This window comes from Labrus bergylta, chromosome 22, assembly GCF_963930695.1.
Source record: "Labrus bergylta chromosome 22, fLabBer1.1, whole genome shotgun sequence".
NCBI classification, from domain to species: domain Eukaryota; kingdom Metazoa; phylum Chordata; class Actinopteri; order Labriformes; family Labridae; genus Labrus; species Labrus bergylta.
This window is the reverse complement of record NC_089216.1, coordinates 214,807-237,698: the sequence shown is the minus strand read 5'-3', so window position 1 is coordinate 237,698 and position 22,892 is coordinate 214,807. Positions and strand designations below refer to the sequence as shown.

At 43.4% G+C, this 22,892-nt stretch overlaps 1 protein-coding gene and 1 long non-coding RNA gene across 3 annotated transcripts in view; one reads left to right on the top strand and one right to left on the bottom strand.

Annotated features, from left to right (window-relative positions):
* The window catches only part of LOC109976260 (zinc finger protein ZFP2), a 9,870-nt gene extending 2,660 nt beyond the window's left edge, over positions 1-7,210 (top strand). Inside the window, exons 4-7 of one of the 2 annotated variants that reach the window (XR_010664983.1) lie at positions 404-633; positions 722-813; positions 1,546-6,002; positions 6,104-7,210. Coding sequence is in view for 1 of the 2 variants with exons in the window: in XM_065950278.1 (XP_065806350.1) it covers positions 404-633; positions 722-813; positions 1,546-2,869 (1,646 nt within the window). In the remaining variant the exon portion in view is untranslated. Of the gene's footprint in view, positions 1-403; positions 634-721; positions 814-1,545 lie in introns of both variants that reach the window. The other variant, XM_065950278.1, reaches the window with a different exon arrangement.
* A 10,958-nt stretch (positions 7,211-18,168) lies between these two features.
* On the bottom strand, positions 18,169-21,838 carry LOC136177346 (uncharacterized). The gene is made up of 3 exons (XR_010664984.1): positions 21,061-21,838; positions 20,793-20,868; positions 18,169-19,855 (listed from the first exon to the last, which is right to left on the bottom strand). It is a non-coding gene; the product is annotated as an uncharacterized lncRNA (long non-coding RNA).
* Positions 21,839-22,892: the final 1,054 nt, after the last annotated feature.

The window sequence follows — 22,892 nt, the reverse complement described above, 5'->3', positions numbered from 1 at the left end:
ACAGAGTCAGAACCAGAACCAGGCAGAGTCAGAACCAGAACCAGGCAGAGTCAGAGCCAGAACCAGGCAGAGTCAGAGCCAGAACCAGAACCAGGCAGGCAGAGTCAGAACCAGGCAGGCAGAGTCAGAACCAGAACCAGGCAGGCAGAATCAGAGCCAGAACCAGACAGAGTCAGAACCAGAACCAGGCAGAGTCAGAGGCAGAGTCAGAGCCATAACTAGAACCAGGCAGAGTCAGAGCCAGGCAGAGCCAGAACCAGAACCAGGCCGAGTCAGAGCCAGAACCAGAACCAGGCCGAGTCAGAGCGAGAACCAGAACCAGGCCGAGTCAGAGCCAGCAGACGTCAGGGAGTCAGTTTCTAAAGTTTTTCTTCTTCCTGTCCTGACGCTCGTCTTTCCTCAGCTCTGAAGAAGTGTCCTCTGCTGAAGCTGACGTGTCCTCGAGGTCTGAAGGAGGAGGACCTGGTGGACCTGCTGAGGTCCAGTTTCCCTCAGCTGAGTGGAGAAGACAAACGTTTTGACATCTTGACCTGTGATAAGAGGAGAAGACTGAAGAGAGTGACGTCAGAACAGATGGACGGACACTCGAGCTGCACAGAGTCCAAGACACTGCCGCTCTTCATCCGCCTCAAGGTAACGACCATGATCAGACCAGAAGCATTCTGATTGGATGTCTACAGCTCAGGTTTTGAACCCCAGATTGACTTCTTTATTTTTCCAGACACAAAATGAACCTCAGGACAACGAGGACATCTGTCCTCTCCAAGAAAACAGAGACTCTGAAGACGCTGTGTTGACGTGTGATAAAACCAGGTAACTGTTATTATTATTATTATTATTATTATTATTATTATTATAATTTATTATTATTATAATTATATTATTAGTATTATATTATTATTATTATAATTTATTATTATTATATTATTATAATTATATTATTATTATTATTATATTATTATATTTTAGTAATATTATTATCAACTGTTATTATTATTATTATTATATTATTATTATTATTATATTTTATTAATATTATTATTATTATCAACTGTTATTATTATTATTATAATAATAATAAGGAACACAAACATCTGAATGTTTCTCTCTTCACTCTGAGTTTCTCCTCCAGCCTCCTCGTATTTATTCTGCAGAAAGTCAGAGTGAGCTGATGTGAGAACGCAGCAGGATATAATCAGGAGAATTCACCTGGAGCCAGTGGGAGGAGCCAGTGGGAGGGGGTGGTGCATGTGTGAATCAGAATCAGAATCAGAATCAGGATCAGAATCAGGATCAGAATCAGGATCAGAATCAGAATCTGGGTTTATTGCCAAGTACATTTACACATAAAGGAATCTGACTTGGTGTATTGGTGCTAAACAATTAACAAGGAAATAAAACAGAACTAACAACAACTTCAATAATACAGAAGAAGAAGATATTACAATATATAAAATAGAATTTAAAAATGTAAAATATAAAAAACATGACATGTAGGAGCTGAGCAGTGGACACCCTCTGAACTGTTTCTCGTGTTTCCCTCAGCGGCGCTGGTCAGGAGGTCGACGCCAGCGGAGCGGAGGCGTCGTGCAGCTCGATGTCGCACCAACAAGACGTGGACACAGAGCACGCCAACGATGACGGTCGAGAGTTCATCCCAGAACTCTACGAGGACTTTGGAGCGTGCTCAGCTGAAAACAGTAAAGAGGAAGAGAGCGAGGAACAAAGAGCGCCCGGTGACAGCGGCGAGGAGGAGTGGAAACCAGACGAGGGCGAGGAGGAGGTGAAAGAGAGCGACGCTGAGCTGCAGCCGAAGACGACCAAGAAACAAAGAGTGCGACGCTTCAAGGCGACGGAGAAACAGCGCACGTGTAAAGTGTGCAGCGTTTTGCAGAAATCAGAAGCGGCGCTCGTCAAACATGCCTGGAGTCACGTGGACGATCCGAGGAGTTTCTGTGGCGTTTGTGGAGAACGCTTCCCGTCTGAGGCGGCGCTGAACGAACACCTTCTGACTCGCCACAAAACAGCGGACTGCCACGTCTGCGGCGAGTCGTTTTTAAGCGTCCTCGGCCTGAATGAGCACGTGGCGGCGCACTCGGGGGAGAAAACGTACGAGTGTGACGTCTGCCCCGAGACGTTCGCGTTGAAGGCGACGCTCGAGAATCACAAGAAACGCCACGAAGCCAGAAAGACGCATAAATGTCACACGTGTAATAAAGTGTTCGAGGCGAGGTCGCAGCTGAACGCTCACCGCGTCACGCACACTCATCTCTGCGGCGTGTGCGGGAAGTCGCTCAGTGACTACAGGTCGTTATCACGCCATAAGATGACGCACACCGGGGAGAGGCCGCACAGCTGTGAGACATGTGGGCGGAGCTTCAAACTGGCGGGGACGCTGAGACAACACGAGAAGATCCACACGGAGAGAGAGCGAGCGTTCCTCTGTGACGTCTGCTGTAAGATGTTCCTGAGCAGCAAACAGCTGACGCTCCACATGAGGACGCACACCAACGAGAAACCCTTCCACTGCGCAGAGTGCGGGAAGGGCTTCACCACCAAGGGGCCTCTGACAGTCCACATGAGGGTCCACACGGGGGAGACACCGTACCGCTGCCCCGACTGCGGTTGGTCCTTCAAACGTAAAGTTCACCTGGATAACCACGTGACGGTGCACTCCGACCTCAAACCGTTCGTTTGTGGGATCTGCGGGAAGGCGTGCGCTCGCAAAGTCTACCTGAAGGTCCACATGAGGACGCACAACGGGGAGAGACCGTACAAGTGCACCCTGTGTGAGAAAGCCTTCACGCAGAGTCACTGTCTGAAGAGTCACCTGAAGAGTCACCTGACCCAGGAAGCTGTGACCTCCTGACCCGGGCGCCGTTTGAGGATCAGATCTGTGAAGGTCGGATTGTTCTACTCCACTTAAAGTCTTAAAATGTAGAAATCCAGTCTATCCTCTGAAAATAACTCTGTGAGTCATGACTGTCTGCAATGGGTGTAACACCCGAGTCCCACTGTCTGTCATGTTTTCAGAGTTTTCAGAGTCCTATCTTCACTTTGTTTACATCGCCTGGACGGCCGGCTGACTCCTCCCCTCGTGTATAAAAGTTGTTTAATTGAGGGACTAGAGAAAAGAAGAATAACATACTGTACTCACTGCTTAACTGTGTTTCTAGATCACGCTCATTTCAGGTAAATTTACATGCAGTGTGCAGCTTCTTTATTGTCACTTCAGCAACGCTTCTATTAGACTATAAAACTTTATTGATCCTCAGCGGGGAAACTCATTTATCACCTGGTCAGTTCATACACACAACAAACAATATCTACAGTACACAACAAGTAAATAAATAATAAACAAACCATTTGAATAATCATGTACAGCCATGAGTCAGAAACACAAAATGTTCATTAAAATATGAGACTGCTGCAGGAACAAAAGGAGCTCCTGAGCCGTTCAGTGGAACATTAAGGCATCACTAGTCGCTCACTGAAGGAGCTTCAGAGTCCGTTAAAAAAAGGAGTTGACTGACATCTTTGTGGAAGCTTTAAAGAGGAAACAGAGAGAGAAAGGAACACGGGGAGGAAAGAGAGACGGGATAGAACATTAAAATCCTAAAACCACACTTGGCCTAAAAAGAAAAAGATTTCATCAAACTCTCAGAAAAGACCTCAAAGAAACATTAAAAACATTCTCTTCAACTAATGATTTCACAAGTCAGACCAGTGTAGGAAAAAATATGAATCCAAAGTATTTAACATAAGGAAATGATCTTAAAGGAATCTGTGATTTAAAAGAACAGCACAGCTTCTTCTCCTTCGTCTCCAAACGATCCGTCTGCCGCTCACCGCTTCACGCCTCAGAATGAGTCTCTGCCATTAAGGTGTGTTTGCGTGTCGATGCTAATGTTAGCTCTTTACGCTAAATTACCTCAGGCAAATCTAACAGGGAGTTCAAATGGCAGGGTCAGCAGCAGTGTTTGAATCACCTTCTCTGTGCCGTAGGTGTACAAAGCAACACAAACAACCATGATGACATTGAAATAGATCATTACATCTTATATCAGGTTGTACTGAACACAACAAAAATAATAAATGAAGTGTATGTGCAGACATGGCTACAGCTGGTTCACTTCATTGTTCTCTAACGCTCACCTCAGCAGAGTTTCATTCTGATCACTCTTCACTTGTATCTTATCCAGATATATTTGAATATCTTTTTGTCATCAAAGCATACGTTGATTATATTTGTTTGTATATGTTTGTATTTGTTTGTATATTTGTTTATTTATATTTGGTTCTTAATTGCACTGTACGTTGTTACTCTTTTTACTCATCGTCTATACTATTTTTTTATTTTTGCATTGTTAAGGAGAGCTTGGAACACAAACATGTCATTGCCAGCTATGACTGCTTTGCCTGTTCTGTTGTGCATTTGACTAATAAAGATAACTTGAACTTAAACTATTTGTGTGTGAAGATCAGGTGACACCATGTTCCCAAACCTATTCATACTTAATGATTCTTGTTACGGTTCATTACAATGTGTAAATACATCGTTCACATTTATTGTTCCCTGGGCCGAGCAGAGCACGGAGCCAGCAGCACCACTATTTGAATATCCTGTTAACGTCTAATGTTCTGCATTTGGATGATTGTGAAACCAGAACATTTAAATACACGTTTAAGATCAGGATTGTTCAGACTGACTTCAAAGTTTAATGCAAATAAAACGCTGGAGCGAATGACTGAACAGTCCTGTGTGCTGCACCCTGGATGAGCAGCCTGTGCTCTCCCCTGTTCTCTTTGTATCATCTGTCTTGTTTAATGGAAATGGTGGAGAAGGGGGGGGAGGGGATAGAGCGTGCAGCCTAACCTGGCAGAGCTCAAGTCTAATCAGGCTTCTTGCCCAGCTTCTGCCCTCCCCTGTTTTTTTTATTCCATCTCTCTACAGACTGATTTCTGTAGAGAGCTGCTGGGTCTGCTCCAGGTGGCAGGGCCATGTGGTAGGATAGGTGGAACCTGGGTCTGCTCCAGGTGGCAGGGCCATGTGGTAGGATAGGTGGAACCTGGGTCTGCTCCAGGTGGCAGGGCCATGTGGTAGGATAGGTGGAACCTGGGTCTGCTCCAGGTGGCAGGGCCATGTGGTAGGATAGGTGGAACCTGGGTCTGCTCCAGGTGGCAGGGCCATGTGGTAGGATAGGTGGAACCTGGGTCTGCTCCAGGTGGCAGGGCCATGTGGTAGGATAGGTGGAACCTGGTTCTGCTCAAGGTGGCAGGGCCATGTGGTAGGATAGGTGGAACCTGGTTCTGCTCAAGGTGGCAGGGCCATGTGGTAGGATAGGTGGAACCTGGGTCTGCTCAAGGTGGCAGGGCCATGTGGTAGGATAGGTGGAACCTGGGTCTGCTCCAGGTGGCAGGGCCATGTGGTAGGATAGGTGGAACCTGGGTCTGCTCAAGGTGGCAGGGCCATGTGGTAGGATAGGTGGAACCTGGGTCTGCTCCAGGTGGCAGGGCCATGTGGTAGGATAGGTGGAACCTGGTTCTGCTCAAGGTGGCAGGGCCATGTGGTAGGATAGGTGGAACCTGGTTCTGCTCCAGGTGGCAGGGCCATGTGGTAGGATAGGTGGAACCTGGGTCTGCTCAAGGTGGCAGGGCCATGTGGTAGGATAGGTGGAACCTGGGTCTGCTCCAGGTGGCAGGGCCATGTGGTAGGATAGGTGGAACCTGGGTCTGCTCAAGGTGGCAGGGCCATGTGGTAGGATAGGTGGAACCTGTGTCTGCTCCAGGTGGCAGGACCATGTGGTAGGATAGGTGGAACCTGGGTCTGCTCCAGGTGGCAGGGCCATGTGGTAGGATAGGTGGAACCTGGGTCTGCTCAAGGTGGCAGGGCCATGTGGTAGGATAGGTGGAACCTGTGTCTGCTCCAGGTGGCAGGACCATGTGGTAGGATAGGTGGAACCTGGGTCTGCTCCAGGTGGCAGGACCATGTGGTAGGATAGGTGGAACCTGGGTCTGCTCCAGGTGGCAGGACCATGTGGTAGGTGATGTACCTATGCTTGGGCTGCAGGGTTTCGTCACTGAACCACAGCAATTCGCTCAGCTGCGTGGCGATGGCGTTATAGGTGAAGAGGTCAGAGGAACTTGTTGCATCTGTGGAGGTGGAGCGCCATCGTCTCCTGCCTTGGTAACCCAGAAAGAGGACGCGCATAAAGATGGGGAGGCGGAGGATGTGGGCGACGGAGAGAGTAGTCAGGACGCTGAAGCTCATTCTTGACCGGAGGCATGTCCAATCTCCAACGAGGGTCGAGTTGGAGGAGAGTTGAGGAAGCAGGGGAAGAGCAGTGAAGAACGTGCTGTTGAGAGACATGTGTTATAAATGGAGGAGAGAAGAAGAGGAAAGAGGGACACAAGTTCAAGTTCCATGGAGAAAGATTTGTGAATGTCAGATGTAATAATAAAGACCAGAGTGATTTCACATGAAATTCAAAGCTTGAATCAAAGGCAGCTGACCATCACAGATGTCCAGTTGCCTTTGGGTCAAGCTTCAGATTTACCAAGACCTGGATGAACCTGCACAGAGTATCTTTCAAAACTATCGTCTTTAAATTTAGTAAATCACTTTTCAGGACCAAACAGCGACCGAAGCAGAGTTTCTGTGATCCCCCTTCTCCTGCGTTGTCAAACTTTCTGTCTCCTCCTCAAATATATTTAAACATCTGTTTGTGATAACGTGTGAGTGTGCTGGTTATAATGTGTGTGATGAGCTGCGTCTATCAGATGTTTTGCATGTTACACATCCCATTCGTACTTCATGACTGTGTTCATGGTAGATTACAGTTATGTGTTTTACACAGAGCAGAGCCAGCAGATATTTGAATAATCTTATCCACTGAAATGATTAAAGATCCAGATCATTTAAAAAGATGTTCCGAGCTCCAGGATTTAATCACAGTTTTGTCGTTCTTTATCCACCCATTCATTATCTCTACGGCTTTTCCTGCACGGGGTCACGGGGGCTGGAGCCAATCCCAGCTGTGATTGCTGAGAGGTGGGGTTACACCCTGGACTGGAATCCAGTCAATCAATCAATCAATTTTTATTTGTATAGCGTCAACTCATAACAAGTGTTATCTCGAGACACTTTACAAAAAGCAGGTAAAAGACCTTACTCATTGTTATGTTACAAAAAGCAGGTAAAAGACCTTACTTATTGTTATGTTACATAAAGCAGGTAAAAGACCTTACTCATTGTTATGTTACAAAAAGCAGGTAAAAGACCTTACTCATTGTTATGTTACATAAAGCAGGTAAAAGACCTTACTCATTGTTATGTTACAAAAAGCAGGTAAAGACCTTACACATTGTTATGTTACAAAAAGCAGGTAAAAGACCTTACTCATTGTTATGTTACATAAAGCAGGTAAAAGACCTTACTCATTGTTATGTTACAAAAAGCAGGTAAAAGACCTTACTCATTGTTATGATACAAAAAGCAGGTAAAAGACCTTACTCATTGTTATGTTACAAAAAGCAGGTAAAAGACCTTACTCATTGTTATGTTACAAAGACCCGGCCTATCCATCATGAGCACTTTAGCAAAGCAGCAAAAGTTACAGAGGTAAATCACAGCGCTGACCTTCTATTCAGACCTCCTCTTGTGTTCATCATAGCACTGTAGCATTAGTACTAGCATTGTAGCACAGCAACAATGGCGGGGGAAAACAGAGAGAAGATGATCCAGCAGCATTTAAACAAAGACGGTACCTTTGCATCCCTCTGAAATTGTGGTGTTGGATTGTCATGGATTCATGGTTCCCATGGATGTCGATCTTGCTGGCTGCAAACAAATCTACCTACGGGTCCAAATAAAGTCACCCGAACCTGAATCGGTCCTGATCCTGGACCTGAACCTGGACCTGGACTATCTGCAGTAACAACAAAGTATGATAATTGAGAACAGTGGTCTTAATCTGTATTTTGATGTGATTTGTTATACCATTGTGAAGCACATTCTTTCATATAAAGAATTTTCCTTGTTTCTTTGAGGTTCCTTCATCCAAGTGTTTGTCCAACCTCAGGTCCTTCCCCACAACAAGAAGTGATGTTTCAAATTAGCCTTTTTTAAACAGTTGCCTGCAATACACCCAATGACCATCTATGCCTCGAGAGATGGGCCCAAGGGGAGTTTCATACTTCTTTCAGGCAGAACAAAGCCGTCCAGCTATATGTTAACCCAACTAGGCACAACTTGGCTGGGCGGCTGTGGCTCAGTTGGTAGATTTTGCTGTCTCTCTACCAAAAGGTCGGGGGTTCGATCCCCAGCTCCTGCAGCCACATGTCGATGTGTCTGTAGGCAAGACACTTAGCCCCAAGTTGCTCCCGCTGCAGTGTGTGACTGTGTGTGTGAATATGTAGGTGTGACCTGCACTGTAAAAGCACATTTAGTTGTCAGAAGACGAAAAGTACAATACTAGCTCAAGTCCATTTACCATCTTACCAATTCAAGACTTACTAAGCAGGTCCTACTTAACGGACTCAAACTCACACCTAGAACTCAAACACAGCAATCTTTATTCAGGGCCTTGTGAGTATCAGCCTACTGCTTCTCATCCTGGGGAAGTTCCCACAAAGAACATAGTCCAGTCCCCTTACCAGTAGATGTCAGCCCAACTATTTCTAGTTGGTACCGCCACCCAACTTGCACCTATGTCTAATGCTCATCACGTCTATCCTGTTGGTAACCAGGTCCACTGGGTGGTAGTTCTTTCAGACTGAGCCAGACAACTCAAGGCTTGGCCATTAGACCCTCATCAATCAGTTTCTGCCCACTGCCTCAACAGACTCATCATTTGATTTAACTTGTGGAAAATTATTAGCTTTTCCAGTTAAAGGGGAACCCAAAGAGGATCATTTGTATTCTTAGAACTGAAATACAACTCAAGTTTTCATGGACACGCAGCAGAATAATGACCCTGAATTGCAGTGGATGAATTGACAGAACACAGGTGTAGACAGGTGACTGTACAAACAGGGAGAATTATTTGAAAGAAAATTTGCGTCCTGTTATTTATTTACTTAAGTCTTGATGGATTTGTTATGAAACATGCAAAACAGTGCCAGCTTCCATCTGTCACATAAACACACACACAAGAGTATTAAATTATATTTGGACCGAAAAAAAATGAAAAGCAGTCAGCGAGTCCGGAGATTTATTTATTTCTGCAGCCTGTCTGTTCTCTGTGTTCTGATTGGCCCTGGGTCTGGGGAAGGAGTGAGGGAGAAGGGCACAGTTGACCACGTGAATCAAAGGGCGTTCCTCACCATTACTGTCCTAATAGGGGTACTGTTGATGTGGTTTGTCATGGCCCTAAAATACACTCCCCTGTTCAGACACAATGTCAATTGTCTGATGGTATCTGGTGCTGCCTGGTTAAGTCTCCCCAGTAGCAGGTCAGCTTTCCTGCCCTCTGTAGGTAGAGCACAGGAAAGCTGACCTGCTGCTTCTGTATGAGCATCAGAAAATAAGCAATGGATAACACTTACACAAGTTCATTTGATCTACTGATGAAGAGCGTATTTGTACCAGTTAAATGGCTCGTAGCAGTTTGTTATATTAGAATTGATTTAGTGGTTGATTGATTTTCTGTTTTCTATTGATAGCTTAAGCCCACTTCCATAATTTGGGGTCTTTTGTTTTCTTTTATATTTTTTTATCTGAAGCTACTCATTGTGAAAGCTAAGCAAGTTAACTGGAATTGTAAAACACAGGCAGAGGTTAACTAAGGTAGCTGATGCACTCTGTTAAAATTGACTAACTTGTGGTCTACAAATAAAATACTGCTACTACAACCCCAAAGTAATTGTGTCTTGTGTGGCATTTAATTCCATGGCTTACAAACAAATTATCTTTTCATGGACACATTAAAAAATGAAGAAACTGGCTTTTTTATAGAATTGCAGTGTATGAGTTGACACAACAGACGTGATAACACTCGACTGTTTAGTGGAAGAATAATGGAGTGAACATTTGCCTTTCTTGATTTATAGACTTCAGTTTTCATAGATTTGTTGTGAAACATGCAAAACAGCTCCTGCTGCTGTCTGTCAATTTGACAAATGAACATCATTAATAACCCACGCCCAAATACACATGAGTATGATATCAGTTGGTTTAGAGGCAGTTTGAAAGCAGTCAGTGAGACTGCAGTTACCAGAGAAGGACAATCACCAGCAATCACTCCTGAAAAGGTAGGTGCTCTTTGATAACTTGATGATTCATACACATTCACACACTGATGGTAGAGGCTGCTGAGTAAAGAGTCCATTAGTATTAACTCATCCATTCATACACATTCACTCACTGATGGTAGAGGCTGCTGAGTAAAGAGTCCATCAGTATTAACTCATCCATTCATACACATTCACACACTGATGGTAGAGGCCGCTGAGTAAAGAGTCCATCAGTATTAACTCATCCATTCATACACATTCACACACTGATGGTAGAGGCCGCTGGGTAAAGAATCCATCAGTATTAACTCATCCATTCATACACATTCACACACTGATGGTAGAGGCCGCTGAGTAAAGAGTCCATCAGTATTAACTCATCCATTCACACACATTCACACACTGATGGTAGAGGCCGCTGAGTAAAGAATCCATCAGTATTAACTCATCCATTCATACACATTCACACACTGATGGTAGAGGCTGCTGAGTAAAGAGTCCATCAGTATTAACTCATCCATTCACACACTGATGGTAGAGGCTGCTGAGTAAAGAGTCCATTAGTATTAACTCATCCATTCATACACATTCACACACTGATGGTAGAGGCTGCTGAGTAAAGAGTCCATTCGTATTAACTCATCCATTCATACACATTCACACACTGATGGTAGAGGCTGCTGAGTAAAGAGTCCATCAGTATTAACTCATCCATTCACACACTGATGGTAGAGGCTGCTGAGTAAAGAGTCCATTCGTATTAACTCATCCATTCATACACATTCACACACTGATGGTAGAGGCTGCTGAGTAAAGAGTCCATCAGTATTAACTCATCCATTCATACACTGATGGTAGAGGCCGCTGAGTAAAGAGTCCATTAGTATTAACTCATCCATTCATACACATTCACACACTGATGGTAGAGGCTGCTGAGTAAAGAGTCCATTAGTATTAACTCATCCATTCATACACATTCACACGCTGATGGTAGAGGCTGCTGAGTAAAGAGTCCATCTGTATTAACTCATCCATTCACACACATTCACACACTGATGGTAGAGGCTGCTGAGTAAAGAGTCCATCTGTATTAACTCATCCATTCACACACATTCACACGCTGATGGTAGAGGCTGCTGAGTAAAGAGTCCATCAGTATTAACTCATCCATTCATACACATTCACACGCTGATGGTAGAGGCTGCTGAGTTAAGAGTCCATCAGTATTAACTCATCCATTCACACACTGATGGTAGAGGCCGCTGTGTAAAGAATCCATCAGTATTAACTCATCCATTCATACACATTCACACACTGATGGTAGAGGCTGCTGAGTAGAGAGTCCATCAGTATTAACTCATCCATTCACACACATTCACACACTGATGGTAGAGGCTGCTGAGTAAAGAGTCCATCAGTATTAACTCATCCATTCATACACATTCACACTGATGGTAGAGGCCGCTGAGTAAAGAGTCCATTAGTATTAACTCATCCATTCACACACTGATGGTAGAGGCCGCTGTGTAAAGAGTCCATCAGTATTAACTCATCCATTCACACACATTCACACGCTGATGGTAGAGGCTGCTGAGTAAAGAGTCCATCAGTATTAACTCATCCATTCACACACTGATGGTAGAGGCCGCTGAGTAAAGAGTCCATCAGTATTAACTCATCCATTCATACACATTCACACACTGATGGTAGAGGCCGCTGAGTAAAGAGTCCGTCAGTATTAACTCATCCATTCATACACATTCACACACTGATGGTGAAGGCCGCTGAGTAAAGAGTCCGTCAGTATTAACTCATCCATTCACACACATTCACACACTGATGGTAGAGGCCGCTGAGTAAAGAGTCCGTCAGCATTAACTCATCCATTCATACACATTCACACACTGATGGTAGAGGCTGCTGAGTAAAGAGTCCATCAGTATTAACTCATCCATTCATACACTGATGGTAGAGGCTGCTGAGTAAAGAATCCATCAGTATTAACTCATCCATTCACACACTGATGGTAGAGGCCGCTGAGTAAAGAGTCCATCAGTATTAACTCATCCATTCATACACATTCACACACTGATGGTAGAGGCCGCTATGTAAAGAGTCCATCAGTATTAACTCATCCATTCATACACATTCACACTGATGGTAGAGGCCGCTGAGTAAAGAATCCATCAGTATTAACTCATCCATTCACACACTGATGGTAGAGGCCGCTGAGTAAAGAGTCCTTCAGTATTAACTCATCCATTCATACACATTCACACACTGATGGTAGAGGCCGCTGAGTAAAGAGTCCATCAGTATTAACTCATCCATTCATACACATTCACACACTGATGGTGGAGGCTGCAGTTTGTAAGCATAAGCAGCAGGAGCAACTTTTGGTCAAGTGTCTCGCTAAAGGACACATCAAACATGTGGCAGCAATTGCTTCCAACTTCCGACCTTCCGGTTGAGAGACAACCGACTCTACCAGTCTCAAAAGACTTCTTCTTCCCTGTCAGTGTCTGAGCTCAACTGTATTGGAAGACGTAAACTCTGGTTGTATTTTCTGTGAACCTTCAGGAAGATCATTTTACACCAAACTTCTGTCTCTTTCACTCTTCCCTCAGGACTTCATCTTCAAACATAAGAAATGTCAGCCAACTCCTCTCATGGTTCAGCCCTCAGTGATTGCTTGAATAATGTAATCAACACTGGTTTCTACGTCACAAGTGGCGTCCTCGTCCTCCTTTTCTCTGTCACCATCCTCTATCTGGCTCAGCAAAGATGGAGGCAGCATCGATCCTTAAGAACGGCAAGCCACTCTGACATCTTTACCTACCACCTGGCTGTCATGGAGTTGATTGGTGTTTTAGGGACGGCCGTTTTAATCTGCAGCACCTTTACTGAGTTCAACTCCGTGTCAAGTGTGGGCCAAAGTCTGTTTTCCATCCCTCACTCAGGAATGCCTTGTTTCCACATGCTGACCTGTGGAGAGCGTTACCTGGCTGTTGTCCATCCCCACACCTACATGGGGCTAAGAAATGCCCAAGGGGTCAGAATTAGAAACATCAGCATTGGGTGTGTTTGGCTGTTCTGCTTCATATTCATGGCCACCATGGCTCTGCATTATCCTCACATTCCCACTATCCCATTTTTTTGCATCATGGCCTTTGCTTTGGTTGTCATCTCTTTTTGCAGCCTGTCTGTTCTCTGTGTCCTGATTCGCCCTGGGCCTGGGGAAAGAGGGCGGGGCCAGGAGCAAGTTGACCAATCAAAGCAACGAGCATATTTTACCATTAAAGCCATTTTGGGAGTGCTATGGTTATGGTTTGCTGGGATGGTTATCGCCTTTGCCATCCACACCTCACCATCAGTGAGCCCAAATGTCAAATGTGTGGCGTTGGCAGGTGAGCTTTGGTCTAAACTGCCTAGTCGTTTGGTGTTACCTCTGTTGTATCTCCAGAGGGCAGGAAAGCTGTCATTCTGAATTCAGTCATTTAGTATCTGTTTTTAAAGGACAAATATTTAACACTGACGCCTAGTGTTTAAAATGGGTACTGCCGTCCAGATTTAAAACAACAGATCTGACTGATTCTTTATAGCAACACTTCAAAATGCTTTTCAAAGTATAAATGCTCAGGTCTGACTTCCTTTATGTGTAATCCCAATCCTTTGAACGTTCAAGTTAAAGACACTTAAATGATTGTTTTTAACTTTTTTATTAATGTTTATTAATGAAAACAAAAGCCATAAACTACAGGTCGATCTGTCTGGTATTTAAGAATAGTTATAGTATGATGATGTAACTGTGTGTAAGTTGAATAATAAATGTGGAAACAGTTTCTGTCTTGGTTTGGACTTTTTGTATGTTTTTTTAAAGTTGAGTTTTTGTTGATGTTGGTGTCATTTTGCCTTGTGTTGTGTTTTTGGTTTGTTTCTGGAGCTGGACGTGTGGTCTGAGGCACCCTGCTGGCACATCTGCAGCACACCTGTCCTCATGAGGAGCAGCTCATCACTTCACCTGTGTCTCCTGGAAGCTGTCACTTTGTCCCAGCGTCATCCTCTCCCGTTTATCACTTTATGAACGTGTGACTTTCTTGTTTTTTTCTCAGGTCATCCTCAGCGCCGTACCACACCATCCAGCCGACTGTTTGTACACCACCTGTTCTCAACAATAAAAAAAACTCTTTGACCATCTGCCCTGTCTGAGTCTCACTCCTGGGTTTTACCTTAATCAGCCGTTAGCATATCGTCACAGTTTCAGTTGTTTCATCCCTACAGATTTCACTTCTGGCACCACATATGATGAAAATGGAGATGCTGAGCAGACATTGGTTGATACTATAGATTGCCAGGTGTTGACTCAGGTGTATATGCTCTGATGTACCTGATGAGGCGTCACAGGAAAGATACACTTTCCTACTGCAATGTATCAGTTTACAGCATGCAAAGAAGCCCACTCACCTGAGTCCCACACAAACCCATTGTTCATGTGTAGTGTATCAGGATCAGACTGAGGAGCAGTCAGGGAGTCTGGAGGTGCAGACCAGGAGCAGAAACCTCTGAGGTGGGTGTTTAAATATATTAAGACAGATACAGTGTGTGTTACTGTATGTAAGATAATAAACATGATGTACATTCAGCACATACTGAACTGAAGATGTGTGGAAATACATCGAGAGACAAATCCTAAATCAATGCCAGTTAAGATCCAGTGTGCTTTGGATTCTTTCAGTGCTGTAATGTCAGCAGCTCTGTGAGATATCAGCCTCTCTCTGAGTTTAGTAGTGTCATGTCACTTTGCTCATTGAAACTTTCAGATCAATGTTCATGAGTTATTGACCATCACCTCCGGGTGCATCGAGTTAGCAGCAGCTGTAAAGATGTTCTTGAAGACACATCAGGTGTGATAGAGACAACCACAAACTTCTTATTATTTATGATTTCAAGTAAAAACATTTATTTTCATGGGATTGATTAAAAGATGAATACTGTGAACCAGGTTCAGTTTGGATATGAAACAGGGTAAGGATCATGGTTTTGGGTCATAGTTATATAACAAACAGACTCAGTATGTTACTTCACTATTCAACACTTTATCTCTGATATCATTTAAATACAGTAGACAGAAAGTAGACAAAGACGTTGTTTGTTTGACCCATCAGATGTCCATGATTGTAACCCTTTGTTCACTTTTACGCTCCTCATTTAACATTTTTTTGTCATTTGATCTCAACCACAATCCAAACAATAGATACGGTACTATACTATACAGTACGATATGATATGATCCAGTACGATAAGGTAGAAGGCATTTTATTGATCCCTTGGGGTCATTTGTCTCAGACAGAAAGGTGAGGGTATAGATCATTATATACCCGAGCTTTGGGACACTTAGATAGTAAATCTGAATGTTTGAAGCCTGAGTGACGCCCCCGTCAGGTCAGCTACACGCCTCATTGTGAAGAACTCACCTCTCGGCTTGTTATTTGTTATTAGGTTGAAGACAGTTAGTTTGGGATAGCATATGAAATATGGTGACCACCACAGAATGGACCTCAAAAGTCCGCTTGAGAAACCAATGGGTGACGTCACTGAGGCTACGTCCATATTGATATACAGTCTACAGTCCAGCTCACTAAACATCCTCTCACTGCCTCCACTCTTCTTCCTTTTCAGAGCTTCATGACAATGAAAGTCAACTCTACCATCGCTGATTTCCCCGTTGAGACATCAAACCTCTCCAACCAGTCCTCCCCTGATCGGGAATGTGGGTGGTCCAGTTTTGATATCTCGATCCTCACGGCCTTCTACATCACCAACATCCTGGTCCTCAGCCCTCTCTCTGCCATCGTCTTATACCTGGGGTTCAAGCGTTGGAGAAAACAGTGCTCCAACTCTGCAGCGACTGTCCACTCTGACGTCTTCACCTACCAGATGGTTGTCATGGAGATGATCGTAGTGGTGGGATCTGTCGTCTTCTGTGTTGGTTTATGCGCTGATCTAGCTGACATCATGAAATATGGCTATCAGCTCTTCACCTGCATGTGGTTTGTAAAAATGAACTTTCATTCCCTAACCTGTGTGGAGCGCTACCTGGCCGTTGTTCACCCCCTCACCTACCTGCATCTGAAGAACAGCGCCGGGGTCCGGATCAGAAACATCAGCATCGGATGTGTTTGGCTGCAGTGCTTGCTGTGGGCCTGTTTGGCAGCACTAACCAGTGAAACAGTTATCTCTGTCGTGTATTTATTCTTTGTGGCTTTTACTTTAACCGTGGTGTGTTTTTGCAGCCTATTGGTTCTCTGTGCTCTCAGGCACCCTGGTCCAGGAGAGGTTGTTGGGGACAGGAAGCAGGTTGATCACATGAAGCTAAAGGCTTTCCACACCATGGTTACCATCACAGGAGTGCTGCTGTTCTGCTTTGGAGGGATGCTGGTCTGTGATGCTCTGGAGGCCTCACGACTGCTGGACAGAGATGTTGGCTGTGCGGTGATGACATCTGCAGTCTGGTTCTCTCTGCCAGGAAGTCTGGTGTTACCTCTGCTGTTCCTACATCGGGGAGGGACACTGTCCTGTTGTAATCGTCAAACTGAATCAGAGTCTTCAGAGTTTTAAAGGTTTGAGTTCCTCACAGTCAGACACGCACATGCACACACACACGACGCTTTTCTCCCCGCTCAGCTGATCCCGTCTCTCCTCTGAAGACGCCTCTGAAGACGCCTCTGAAGACGCTACATATCATGGCTTAAAACGGTGGTCTGAACAGGTCTACACTCCCCCCCGCCCACTAAGTCTCTAACTAGACTCTTCTCCTCTGTTGACCCCCATCAGTGGAACAAACTACCAAACTCCTTTTGATCTGCAGAGTCCCTTTGTACCTTTAAGAAAAAGCTAAAGACCCAGCTCTTTATGAACGCCTACAACCTTTATGATAATGATGATGGTGATGATGATGATGATGATAATGATGATGGTGAATTGTAGAATTGTAGACGGTCAATTTACAGACTAAGTTTTACCCTGTGGCTCTTTGGCATTGATGATTCGTCCGTCTAAGCAGTAGCTATTGTGATGCTCTTGAGTTCCTTTGTGATATCGGAGGTATTAGAGTTGTTTTTTTCACATTGAGAGTCTCAACAGTAGCTTTAAGGTTTGTTCTGTTTGCTTTCAGCGACCATGTAGAAAGTTATTTTGGTGTCTTTAGCTGTTTGCTAGTTCTTGGTGTTTTCATGCTGTTCAAGGTGGTTGCTTATGTGTTGCCCAGTAGATTATACAATGTTGCTTGGGCATTCCACGATTTATTTCCCATGGGGTTGAAGAGGGACTTGTGTCTTGTAAAATGTGAAGCAACATTTGGTTTCTAGGTCGGCTTTACATTCCACACTTTCCGTTTTGATATTTCTTTGTTTCTTTACAAAATGCATGATGAATAAAAACTGGACTTCAGTGTTCTTTGTTTATGGCTGAATAGTCTGTTGAAACCCTATCCGATCATATGAAGAGCTTTGTTAATACATTCATCAAAATGATGAATGATGTATATATGTATGAAGAACATGCAAAAACAGCCTAGATGTTGAGACACTCTGAGAATCAATAAACTGCTGAATAAATCGTGAAGCTTTGTTGATTTGGAAACGTCAGACTTGTCAGTCTTTGTGGTACAGTTTGCTTTGTGGAATTTACCCTGAAATGAGCAAATAAATGAAATATGAAATGAAATAGACTTATTAGTGTGTCATAATGGTACACACTCTGGCAGTTTCATCTGGAGGGATGTTCAGAGTTGGGAACAAATGCAAAGCAGAGGTAATGTTGTGTATCCAGAGGGCATGAAGGCAGTCACGGCTAGTGGTCATGCAAATGACAGAATGAAACATGTGTCGCTTAAGACTGTTCAAACAATGTCACAGATTACCTGATGATCAACAATCCAAAGTTTAATTAAACAAACCTTTATTCAAATATATGGAAACCTTAAATTGATATAAGCAATAAATATGTAGATGAACCAAAATAATAACAATCCAAATAAAAACACAATATAACGTTTCAATTACAATAAAATGGATCATCTCAATACAACAAATAGCAAAAACACACAAAGACAGTGACCACGATATGTGTATTGTTTGACCTGTAGATTTAGTAATATTTAACAGTCCTGATGAGATTCATTATATCAGATAAATGACCACCATCCAAGACCCAGCATGCCGTGGACCTTATCAAGTAACTGTGAAATAAATAAAGTATCTTTTAAATCGAGTCCTAGTCTGGCCTATACACTCAGAGGAAAGGAAAGATTGAGCACATTTTATTTAACATGGCAGAACACATGATCAGTGTGTTTGAAGTTATACGAGTTCAAGTCGGTTTGCAGAGTGTTGCTAACAGCTTCTCCATTTTCAATATCACAATGAGACGCTCGCTGTCTCGTCCTAGATGAAGAGGGTAAAATAAGTGGAGGTAAAGTTTGATTTGATCGGCTGCTTCAGCTAAAAGCGATAAACACCAGCTCTGCGGCCCCTCGTCTTGAGCTGAACAGTTGAAAGTGTTTTAACTTTTATGCACGTGCAGCAGCAGAGGAGAGGCCCTAACCCTCCTAATCACACACCTCCATAGACCTATCCAAAGGTGTCGCTGTCCTAGTAATTTGCATTAAAACAAGTGTTTAAATTGAATTGAGTTTCTGTGCTAATGGAACACCTTAACCTGGTGCTGCGCTGTGTCTACAACATCCCAGTTTTCCTATCTTGTGTAAAAACAGCAGAGGTAGAACCAGACTGCTGGGAACAGTCAACCAGATCCCCAAATCCATTAATGTACACTTAACTTCCAGATGCATGGACTTCAAACGGTACAAACCAAAAGTAACCAGGATCCCAACAAACCTCAACAGTAGCACTGCAGTTATCAACAGAATGATAAAGAAAGCTCTCTTCTTTGATTGGGAAACTCGCTCCTTGTCCCTGCCCTCAGACCCAGGCCCAGGATGAGTCAGAACAAAAAGAACAGAAAGGCTGCAGAATGTTATGAAAATTAGAGCTATCACTAACAAGATGATCAGTGGTTTCATAGGAATGTCATACTCATAATATTTTGTTAAGCCGATCCATGCGAAGCAGAGCAACCAAACACACACAATGCTGAAGTTTCTAATCCTGACCCCGCCTCTTTCCCGTAGGTGCATGTAGATGATTGGGTGGACAACAGCCACATAGTGCTCTAGACAGGTCAAGCAGTGAAATAGGGTTTGTCCAGGGAAAATAACGCTGGGTACCAAAACTCCAAATCTGATGAGTGTCAAACTGTTGAGGAATGTGCTTAAAGTGAAAAGAAAAGATCCCAAAGCACCAAATATCTCGACAGCAACAGTGTGGTAGGTTAGGATGTCAGAGTGGCTCGTCGTCTGCTGCTTCCATCGCCGGTAACCGATGTGGAGGACGTAGATGTACAGAGGGAGGAGGAGGAGGACGTTGGTGAAGGCATATGTGGAATATAAGACAACACTGGCCAAGTGTTGTAAGCAGCGCAGGGCGATAGGTAATATGGTAGAGTTGGAGAGGGGGAGGGGAGTTGGGAGGACGGTAATATTGGAGGAGTTGACGGACATGTCCTGTGGAAGAAAAATAGAATAAAAATAAGTCTGAGAGCTAAAATGATTAATGAGGGTTACACCACATGTAAAACTAATGAGAAATGAAGGGAACTTTCCACATTTACCAATTTTATAACAGTTTAAAATGTCTCTGTAGATCTTTAGACAACAAACCAATAACACATAGCCACCAGTACCAAATGTAGTCATAGCAGGAAATCAAGTCACCCGAAGGTGCCGCTAAAATCTTTGGCCTCCAACTGGTATCAGACCAATTCAGTACATGCAGATACCTCGAGCTGAGGGGTATCATTACACATAAAATAAATTGGCATTATTGCCACCAAAAGATTCAACAAGCTGGAAAACAATTTTCAGCTATTGAAATGATATTTGAACACGCATTCCTAACGCGCTTCCTTCTGCACTTTGGATCTGAAGGTCTTTGTCTAGACATGAGAAGCTGAAACTCACGATGCAGAGGAGACTTTCAGTTCCAAAGTGCAGAAGGAAGCGCGTTAGGGGCAGCTTTGGCCCAGCAGCCATTGTTGAGCAGAACAAGTCGTAGGATATGTGTGTATCATTGATGTGGCTGTTGGTAATTTCCTGAAGGTGTTGTATGGAGGGAGACAGAGACAGCAGGCTACAGAGCTGATTGAATGGTTCATTTATTCATTGATCTATGTTAATGTTCTCGGTTCTGTAACAGTTACAGATCAATTTGTTTATCAAATTGTACGATTGAAATCTGTGCACTTTATGCACTTCCGCACTTTTGCCCATGCACCATGCATTTGTACTTTTCATGTTTCATGTTTTGGCTGTGCTTTATTAAGTGTATGAGACTCTCTCTTGAAACCAAATCAACCTACGGGTTAAATAAAGTCACCTGAACCTGAACTAGCTTCTCCAAAGAGGGTTTTGGCACACCAAACTTGAATTTCATTAGACTTACCTCATAAGTTGGATGGTCTGAAGTTTAGTCCAAGCTTTGGCCGTCTTCTGCTTCTCAGCTGCAGTACATCTTGTGACTGTCAGAACATGAAGCATAAGTAGGTGTGTTAGGAATAAATGAAGTTTTTTTGCATTTTACAAAACCAACAATGAACACCTGGCAAATCTGACATGTGTTCCAATGGCGAACAGAAAAATGGTCTTTCCATGCAAATGTTGACATCATTGTCAAACCAGAGTTCCACGATGCTGCTCACGGTGATGCTTACCAAGAGTTTTAGGAAAGAGGTCCTCATTTATCTGAGAGGAAATGTTGATCCAAGGAGGTACAACGTGTCTCCTAGAAGTAGTAAGAAGTTACTGTCAACCTATATATTAGCAAAGACATCAGCCAGAAGTCCACATCCAGGAGACACAGATGTGTCCACACAGCATAGGGGACCTACTCAGTCCTGCCCTAATTATTAAACAGAATGCCTAAAAAAGCCCAGTAAACAAACCTCCAACCACCTAAAACCAACACAATGAAACTATGCTTTTTATTTAAGCATGTTTCACTTAATGCTTATATTCATAATAATCATAACTTTATTTATAAGCACTTTTTAAAGCAATGGTTTTAAAAGTGCTTTGACAAGCAAATATCAGTACAAATAATAGCCAGTGAGTATCTATTCACATTAAACTCCAAAATGTATAAAACAAGTTAGAAATAACTTTGCCTGTTGCCAAGCAGTAACTTAACGTGTCCCATGTACCGAGTCCTTGAAGCGGGCCACCCGGAGTCTCAGCTCAGCATGTCTTACCCTCTCTCTCTGCCCACTCTCTTACCTAAAGTCCCAAAATAAATATTTAAAAAGAAGAAAAGATTTAAAACCAATGCTGCCATGATATTGATTGTGAAGTAAAGTTACGTGTATCTAAACATTTAGTGATATCATGTCAGAACCACCCAGATAGTTTGTAAACCAATCACAAAGGTCTCAAATGGACTTCACAGGAAACCATCTAGAGCACTGTTAAACCATCTAAACTAAGACAGTGGTTCCCAACCTTTTCCCTTGGAGTAATAATGTACTAATGTACATGTATGTATTGTTCTATAGTTCTCTCTAGGTTTCATTCTTGTTTAAGTTGCGGGTACAACAATAGTTTGTAGTCTGCTTGTAGTTTGTAGTCTGCTCCCTCCCCCCACCCACCTTCCCCAGGCCGAGGCGAACCAGAGCATGCAGAACAGAGAGGCTGCAGAATGAGACAACTATCACGGCGAAGGCAAAACATACAAAAGAAAAAGCGGTGGGGATATCAGGGTAGTACAAAGCGGTATAACCCATTAATCCAATGCACAGCAGCAAGGTACAAGCAATGCTGATGTTTCGGGCTTTCACCCCACTGGCTTTTCCCAGAGCTCTGTACGTGATGGGGTGACAAACAGCGAGGTAACGCTCCACACAAGTCAGGCAATGAAACAATGTTTGTGCAGGGAAACCGAAGGTCACAAAACAATAACCAACCATAATCATCTTTGGAGTGTTTGTGTAAAAGCCAAAATAGAGGAACTTCAATCCTAAAACACCAAATATCTCCATGGTGATCAAGTAGTAGTTGAAAACATCATAGTGGCTCATTTTTTCCGTGGTTAAGGAGCTCTGTTTCCTCCATCGTTGGAAACTTATCATCTTGTGTGTAACTCACTTAGACCGTAACACTGGGAAGGTTGTGGACGTAACCGGGAAATAAAAATCTAATTAAAATCTAAGTTATTTGTTCTTTTAAAAAGAGGAGTTTTCCTTCTAATATGCAGTAATGATGTGGAAAAATAGCCCATCGGTGGTGGTCTTGACCGGTCTTTATTTAAAATCCAGAGTCTGCTCAGTTTGAGACCGAGTAGAAATGCTTTGGAAATCTGTGTCGTCTGCGTAACATGATGAAATATTTATTAAACCCACCAGGAGACATCATGTATGGCCCCTGAAATGCAGCCTTTTGGCACACATCAAACTAAATTAACATCGGAAGAGGAAGCCTTACTAAAAACCATTGGACATTATGGGTTAATTTTTTAGAAGTCTTTTTGCAGCGAGTTAAAAGATGACTAAAT